General features: G+C 31.9%; 2 protein-coding genes across 2 annotated transcripts; both read right to left on the bottom strand.

Moving 5' to 3' along the window:
* Positions 1-171: 171 nt before the first annotated feature.
* Positions 172-375, bottom strand: C922_01153 (hypothetical protein; the record flags this gene model as incomplete). Its single annotated transcript, XM_008816761.1, has 1 exon — positions 172-375. One exon carries the CDS (start codon positions 373-375, stop codon positions 172-174), a length of 204 nt encoding a protein of 67 aa, XP_008814983.1.
* A 4,078-nt stretch (positions 376-4,453) lies between these two features.
* C922_01152 (hypothetical protein) lies at positions 4,454-5,215 on the bottom strand (the record flags this gene model as incomplete). The annotated part of the gene is made up of 1 exon (XM_008816760.1): positions 4,454-5,215. The coding sequence occupies one exon, from the start codon at positions 5,213-5,215 to the stop codon at positions 4,454-4,456; it is 762 nt and encodes a 253-aa protein (XP_008814982.1).
* Between the last annotated feature and the right edge of the window lie 3,435 nt (positions 5,216-8,650).

Here is an 8,650-nt window from a genome sequence, read left to right as displayed (position 1 = left end):
TTTTTTTTGTTTTGGTTTTTTTTTTTGTTTTTTTGTTTTCTTTGTCTTTTTCAACTGAAAGATATGTGTAGTAGGACACACTTTTGGCGTCCCCAGATTTATAGATTACTCTGGTTTCATCATCTTTCGGAATTGTATATGGTTTATAGTTATTATTCAAGTTAGCAAAATCTATTTTATTTGATGTTTGAACTTTTTTAAACTTGTCTTTTCTGCTAAATTTAGGATATTTTTAAGCGAGTTCTTTTTTTCTTTTTTTGGTTGATTCTCCAAGAGTATTCTTCTACATATTTGATTCGGTTTTTCTAGCATTATAACGCTTTTCCAGTGTAGTTCTTCATGGTGGTACCATTTCCCTGATAATATTTTATCCATTTCGTAGCTCTCAACATTGGAATGGGGTTGTTTCTTCAGTGGGTACATATACACAAGTATATATATACATATATGTGAATTGAAAAGATATGAGGGGAGGGTTACTACGACCCTCCATTTTGGCTACAGAATTTTTATAGTAACGAAGAAGCAAAAAGTACGCAGTGAATATTCTTATATTTTAAATGGGAATTTCGCTTTTTTTTTATCTTACTTGAAAATGGATTAAATAAAGAATAATTAAGGGGGCTCCAGGAATCTTGACTTGTATAGGTATGATGATGTTTTGAATGCAAAACGAAAATTGAGAATTACATGATATATTTTATAATATACGTGATTATTCTTTCCTAATTTGGATGGGCCACTACAACTAGGGGTAGGAGCTTAGTTTGAATCAGTTATGTTGTTCTTCTGCTGGGCAGAACTGCTGTACGTTACTTCCCCATTCCTTTCATTCTTATGATTGAATAATTTAGAAAAGTCATAAAGTTCATCATTCATTTAACATGTTTTTAATAAGGTTAACGATGGAACTTAACTGAGGGAGTTATCTTCAGTTTAATTTTCATTATAGTTAATAACGACTTTGCTATTATTTTACGGCATCACTTATGAGAGTTACATCAGCGCATACACGCTCGCTAATCCATCTCCCTTATGATGCCACAAATCGAGTATTTGACGAAAAGGCGAATTACGTAATGTGAAAAAATCAAAGATAGTAAAGTAGTGGGCAAAATAGTAACAAAAATGTCTCAAAAGGGTGTCAGGAAGGTCTAAGAAAGGTCACAAAAAAATCACAAGAAGGCGACAGGAAAGTCACAAAAAAAGTCACAGAAAAGTCAAAGAAGGAAAGTCAGAAACACGTCAAAAAAAAGTCTCAGAGACGCCGTAAAATGTCCTAAAATCGGCCAAAAAATTCAAAAAGACTTCATCAACATTTTGGCTTACACACTCGAGCGCTTTGCGAAACAGAGCAATATTAAATAAACAGCATCAACAAACGATTAAATAAAATTAACGAAGTATCAATAATGAAGATTATGTCAAATGAGGGTTATATATATTAATCATATGTAAAATAAAGAAGCGGTTAATTTTTTTTTTTACTTCTTTTTTAAGTATTTTTTTTTGCTAAATTTTGAATCACGGAAGAGCAATATTATATGGCAGTGCTACAATTTAGGAGCGAAGCTACATTTACCACCAGTTATAAATCGAATGCTATATGGTGCCCCATGTGAACAAATCTGCGAAGTCGTTTTTTTTTTTTCTTTTTCTTTTGTATGCGATGCAAATATATTTACGCTTAAGTACAAAAAATATACACGAAAACATTGACGAGGCTTATCTATCGTAACAAAGTAAAGCAGGCCCCTATTCTTATGGCTCAAAATTATAAGTAAACTTACAATTACAGCTACAGTTATGTATAACTGTACTTGAGTTAGGGGAAAAAATTTATATTTACTCCTTCCATCAGCGTGTAGTTTAATACTTTTTAATCAAAGTAGAAAAATTATCTTTATCAAAGCTTCTTTTGCACAGAACACAGCTTTTGCTATTTTAACTATGAGATGTAACGATTTGTGCATATGACGTCTGTAATGATGCTTATGTATATTCCTAAGCGCGCGTTTACTCAAAGATGTATAATGTAAACTTTCGAAAGGAGTTACGTTATAGGTGGGAAACAAATTTGAATGCTTCAATAAAGTGATGAAAAGACAAATATGGGAATGGAAAAGCCTCCACTACGTTATGACACCTACGTATAAATGTATATACCTTACGAATCACTTAATGTACAATTTTTTTCTTTTTGAAGGAATTTATTACAATTTAATCGTGGCTTATCATGCTTTAAAAAATTTCATTTTGCGATTCATCTTGGAGGAAATTAAATATATAGTGGTCAACTACTAGGATTGACAACAACTGGTAGTTTATACTGTGTATATCACTCTGTTTATCGTCAGATACATTTTTTTAATATAACCTCCATTTTGAAAAGAACGGTAAATGGCGCTTATCATAATTTAAAGACATCCAAGAAAAAAAAAAAGCGAGAGTATATGCGACTCAGGGAAGGGGTACAAAAAAACATCCTGCTAGTTAGCAATAAAAATAAAGGAAAAAAAGTAAGTGATCCACTCCATAACTTTTTCTCTTTATAAGTGCTTTTAACCTGATTAGAGGATAAATTCAGGATGGGCAAAAAACGGAAAAGGATGCCTTAGTTTCTGCGTTTTTGGAGAAAGGACTCAGTCATTTTCTCCTTCATTCAAGAATGAATTAAAAAAAAAGTAAAACAACAAAGAAAACTTAGACTCGGTGGAGTAATAACAAAATGAATGAAGACTCTTAAATGCCTTTTTTGTGACCTCTTGGACGAGTCACTATATAGCCATTTTATCACATTCTATAGTTTCACATTATCCTCTTGTTGGTTCCTTGCCAATTTTTTGTAAGAACATTTTATTTAAACTATTTTTTCCCCTTCAAAGGAAAAAGTTTAAACGTATCTCTTCAATTAGATGTTTTGGAAAAATAATCCCTTCTGCGGAACGTATTATTTATTTAAGCGGTAAAAAAAAATATATATATATTTCTTTTTCCTTGTTAATATAACACCTCTACATGTTTCGTGTCTTCGAAACGTAGAGGTATAACGAGTCGCTAACATTAAAGTGAAAAGGTGACTCTCTAGTTGAAGAAGTGGGTTAGTGAACGTGTAAGCTTATAGAGTAGTAGAAAAACGCTTGTACTCCGATGTTAACTTGAAATGGGCGGTCTTATGATACCCGGTAAATGGCCTAATTAGTTTTCTTGTTCTCACTGTAATGTGTGCATTGTAAGACGGTGTGTGTAATTTAGCCAAACGAATTGGTGAAAAATTAGGGCTAAAAATAATTATACGAAATAGATTTTGCTAGAGGGTATTATGTTACGAAATGGCAAAGATTACGAAGCGTAAATGGTTAAAGCGATCAAATGGGTTGGCGTCGTAGGATGGGTGTTGGTGATTGGAAGGGGCACTCTCCCATTAACTACTCTACTTTCAAACAAATAGATAAAATGCGCTTTCCATTTTGATAAAATAGCGTCACTTGGTGCAACATGTGATACGAAGAAGTATTCTCGGTAGCAGATTAAATGTTTAACAAAGAGGACGACGCATCATCCCTTATTTTTGAGCAACCTCCAGTTGAATATTCGTGGCATAAAAAGTTCCCACGCAGTATTTGAATATTACACATATTACGCATTACGTATTATATATTACATATATATAACTGCGATGCGTGGTTTTGAATGGGTGGCGGACGCAGTTATAGTTCTGACCTCTTGCAAGAACATCCATTTTGAAAAGAAACAATTCGCATTACATGCCTTTGTTATGTGCAGCGAAGACGCAAATTCCATTACTATATAACTTTTTTTTATATATAGTTTTTTGTGTACATGTAGTTAATATTTAATTCATAATAATATGTTCCTTTCTTCTCACAATGCGCATGACGTAAAAATTGTCAAAGTTGAAAAAAAAGAGAAATCAACTGTATAAATCATCATATGTATATATATAATATATATAGAGAGAGAGCGAAAGCGAGAGAGAGAGAGACAGAGAGAAAAAAAAAGTTATAGATAAAAGTATATACAAGTTTAATCATAAAAAATAAGCGTATTGCAAATAAAACAGATTTGTTATTAGAAAATATATATAAAAAAAATACACACAAAATAAGGAATTCTACGCAAACTGTAAAAATCGTATAGATTTTTTCTCAGTATTTATTTTGTAGGCTCCTATTATGGATGCTAAAATCAAGGGTGCGTGGGTTCTTAGCTTTATCGTTTGGTTTTTTTTTTGTATAGTTCCATTTTGTGTTTCGTCTTTCTCGTTTTCTTAGTTTATTGCTTCTTTGTTATATATTTATCTCTGCTCCTCTGGCTCATTTTTCTCTGTTTCTTCCTTTTGTTCTAAACAGTTGCAAGCAGTCGAAAATTACGAGAAGATTGTTTTTTCTGGATTTCTGAGGTAGCACTTTTTATTCGCATTGTGAAGCCGCTACTTTTTTTTTGAAATGGTTTCTTTTTTCGCTTTCTCAGATTTTTTTTTTATTTCTTTTTTGACTTTTTCTTCCTTGCCTTGTTTTTTTTGGTCTGAGACACCTTTGAAGTAGCTATAAAACATAACACCGTTGATTATTAACATTGCAATAAGTAACAACAATAAGTAGTTGTTTCGTACTAATTGAAGCATTCCATTGACATAGCTCCCAAAGAATTGTAACTTGTATAATGGAGATATCATTGGTGAGGATGGGCTGATATCGACGGACTTTCCAAGTCTTTCCTGTTGTTGTTTGTAGGCAGCTAATCTACGTTGGTAGCATGGGGAGTTTTCAATGGCTTCCCTTAATTTCCTAATGGATTCTTCACTGAACATTTCACTCAGATCAGGTGGTGGTAAGATGGGTTCTTCGGGATTTCCTGGATTTTCTATATTTTCTAGATTTTCTGGGGTTTCTACGGTTTCAGCAATATCTACTAATTCTGAAGATCCCTCAACATTTACATCTGGAATGGTTTCATCAGGTAAGTCGGCCAAATCGGCAACAATATCGTCAGATAAATCAGCTAAATCTACTACACCATCATCAATGACCGAGTCTTCTAAATCGGGGAGTACGGGATCATTGACTTCTTCTACATCTAGCAAGTCGGAAGTTAGATCGAGTGCTGCAACTTCTTCAGTGTTAAGGTTTTCAAAACTGCCATCAAGGATCTCAGAGGCATCAGTCAGAGGGATAACTTCTTCTGGATCCATTTTTACAAGAGGTTGATTGGTTGGTGTAGTAAGTTCAAAAGTACAGGCGGGGGGATTATATATATGATACACTTATGAAAATATATAATTCTTTTTCTTTTTGAAGGTTGCTATGAGATGGCAAGGAATGATATGTTCCTAAAGTTGAATAAGGGTAAACAAACGGGGGGAGGCGGGGTGGTTATGTAGAAGGGGTATAGTTGCGATAATAGTCATTCCTACATAAGCAATGGATTTATATATTTGCCGTTCGCGGAATGCTTAAATAGGCATAAAGCATAGAAATGAGGAAACTCATTTTTGTATGTAAAATGTAGATAATACCTTTGAGGATAAGGCGCGCTTAGAAATAATAAGGGGTTGAAGAAAAGGAGATTGTGGATCGTTTCTTGTTGCTAAACAGTTGATGGTAAAATATAGCAATAGGCTTCTTTAGGATTGTCCAAGACGGGCTGTTAGAAACTGTAACAAATTGAAGAAAACAAAAGAAAAATTAAAATATTATAATTTAGTCAATTAGTAAAATAGGTTCTGTTTGTAAAGGTTTATTTTTTTAAGCGAAATTTATATAGCTAATCTTTGGTTGAACAAAATTATTTATAATTTTGTCGAACTAAAATATAATTTCAATGAAATGAATTTTCAGAAAAATATAGAATTTTATATAAATATTAAAAAAATTTAAATTTAATTTTGCAGAGTATATAATTTTTTAAATTACCTGAAATATGGGTTTTTCACAAAATGTATTTAATTTTATTTTCTTTTCGTTTTTTGCCTTGTATACCTAAAATAGCAATTTAGAAAAAGAATTAAAAATGCTTTTTAAAATAAATAGTAAAAAAATAAAATATTTTTAAAAGAATAATTTTGTATAAAAATTTTTAAAAAAGAGAAAAAATTGAAATAAAAATATGGGATAGTTTTTCTTTTTTTTTATAAAAATATATAATCGTTTGACACTTTAAGAATGAAAATAGCCCCTATATAGATTTAATTAAAATGCAAATGAGAAGGATGTATTTTTTTTTTTTTTTGATTCTTGCCAATATTTACATGTATATTTTTATTTTATATGATTTGAGGATGTATACGCTGTTGTAGCGTAAGATATTTAGTGACACGACAGAGCGCATACATGTGAGAATAAATTCATTTTAATTTAAATTTTAATTGTTTGTATGCTGCATATGCTTTTTTTCGCAATGGCGTGTTTCTTATAGACCGCTATTGTCACGGGTTCTGCTACGAAAATGAAACGGAACGCCCGGATTCTTCTCTACATAATCTATTTATTTTAAGCGGAGGCTTTTTTTGTTTTTCAGAAATATTGCATTCAATTTGGTACATGTGTTGTATTATATATATTATATAATAACATATATGTAATAATATAATTTCGGTAGCGATGAAAATGTATTATACAATATCATTTTTTTTTAAGCACCCGTGCTCTGTTTTTGTCATTTTTGCATGTAAAATAAATTCTTTTGCTTTTTTTTTTTTTGTTTTAACCAGTTTTGTAATAGTCTCTTAATGATTGAATAAGAAATACATATAAAGAAAAAAATTAAATATTTATACCTCCTTCGTTATATAATATTTTATGCTTACTTGCTTAATTTAAATTGTCCTAATTTAAACCCCCCCACCCCATTTGGATTATGCATGAGGGTTTTGGTTTGCCATTGTTGTTCTGTGGATGAAGCGCTTTTGATTATCTATTAAATGAATATCTCATTCATTTGGAGCACTTTTATTCTATAATTTACCGAGCCGGGTTTGTAACGTAGAGAGAGACCGTTATGAAGAACTCACCTTTATCGCGAGCAGAATTTGGTTGAATAAATTTGTCCCACAGGGGATGATGAAGCTGTGCGATGGATTTATATGCATATGTTTGCCGTAATTTGTGTCATTTACTCCATAGTTATGCAAAACATGCGTTACTCCTATTTATGGGCATAATATATTTTCAGATTTGTGGAGGCTGAAATTTGCAGGTTTTACGTTTTACTCCTTTCTTCATTTTAAATAAAAGAGTATTCCAAATATTGATTTCTGCCTCGCTCCTGGTGCACTTCGTTGTGATCTTTAATCCTTGGCACACTTATGGCGGATGAGGATAAATTCGACCTCGTTTTTATTGCGATAATTATGCTTTATTTTAACTGAATAGTAACAATCATTTTATAAATGAAATAAACCATCTTTTTTATGAATAGAAGTAGTTGGTGTGCTTCCCTAATATGTCAACGTTATTATTTGCATATAATAAATGATAAATAAATTAGTAGTAAGCAGTAAGCCGTTCGTTTTAAGGCTACTGCGTCCTTCTTTGTAAGGATTAAGATTTGACAGTTAGCTCCCCTAACTGTTCTCTGTGGGGGGAGCACACTTCTTTTAAATTATTTTTCCTCACCCCCAAAGTTATCCCAAATGTCTTTTTTCATATGCTATAATAACATAAGGTGTAAAATTTTCGAGAAAATTTATTTCTGAAATTTCTACAAACCTAACCGGTTAAGGTGGCACCATCCTGTCCCTCCCCTGCATAAGCTCTCATATGCATTTATGTATACATCTGGAGAGTACAACGAATGAGTGCACGGGAGTGCGACGTGTCGCTAGAATTGGCTCAGCTTAAAAGATTACCATCCGTTAAAAAAAATTATAAAATGTGATTATCCTATTATGTAATGACTTCAATAATTCATTGAATGGAATTTTATACCAGCAAATTTATTCTTTGCGCATAATTTTGTTTCTACAAATCGGAGCACGAAACATGTATGCCTTCCTTTTGAATCATTACTCATTAAGGGTTCTTTTCTTTTTTTTGTTGCCTCCTCCCTTTTGAGGATGTAGAAGCTATTTATGCTGCATTGTAGGGGGATATTTTATTAATTTTGACCGTAATGGACATTTGAAAGTAGGGGATTTGTACTTGTGAGTTATAAAATTGGAGTGTTCTACGAATTAAAAGATGTGAAAAAAAAGTGCCTCTAACTGCTGTTGGGATCATGTGCGATATTAGCATCTTCGTTGCTCCAAGTGCACATATTATAACGTTCCCGATATTTGGTTTTTATCGAAAAGGAACAAATAAATAATATGCAAAATAAACGGTAAGTGCTGCATAATACAGTAAAAAATAGGAATCAAATGATTTGGACATTTGAAGGAGGCTAAAATATTTGAATGTGTTTTCTTCATGTTTTAAGTTGAAAAAATTGCGTGTGTCACTATGGCTACGATAAGAAGGCATAGAAAGAAACAAAAATATAGGCCTTTTATTTGGTTTAAAAATGGTGTTTTCTTAAATAATATATCACTTGAATAAACGCAAGAGCGTTAATTTTATGATGAAGAATACATGAGAACAATTAGCACTTTATTGCTTCTGCGAAAATAAATATCATTTTTAATGAAAAC

Source organism: Plasmodium inui, assembly GCF_000524495.1.
Source record: "Plasmodium inui San Antonio 1 unplaced genomic scaffold supercont1.4, whole genome shotgun sequence".
Lineage (NCBI taxonomy): Eukaryota > Apicomplexa > Aconoidasida > Haemosporida > Plasmodiidae > Plasmodium > Plasmodium inui.
This window is presented reverse-complemented; position numbering and strand designations above follow the sequence as displayed.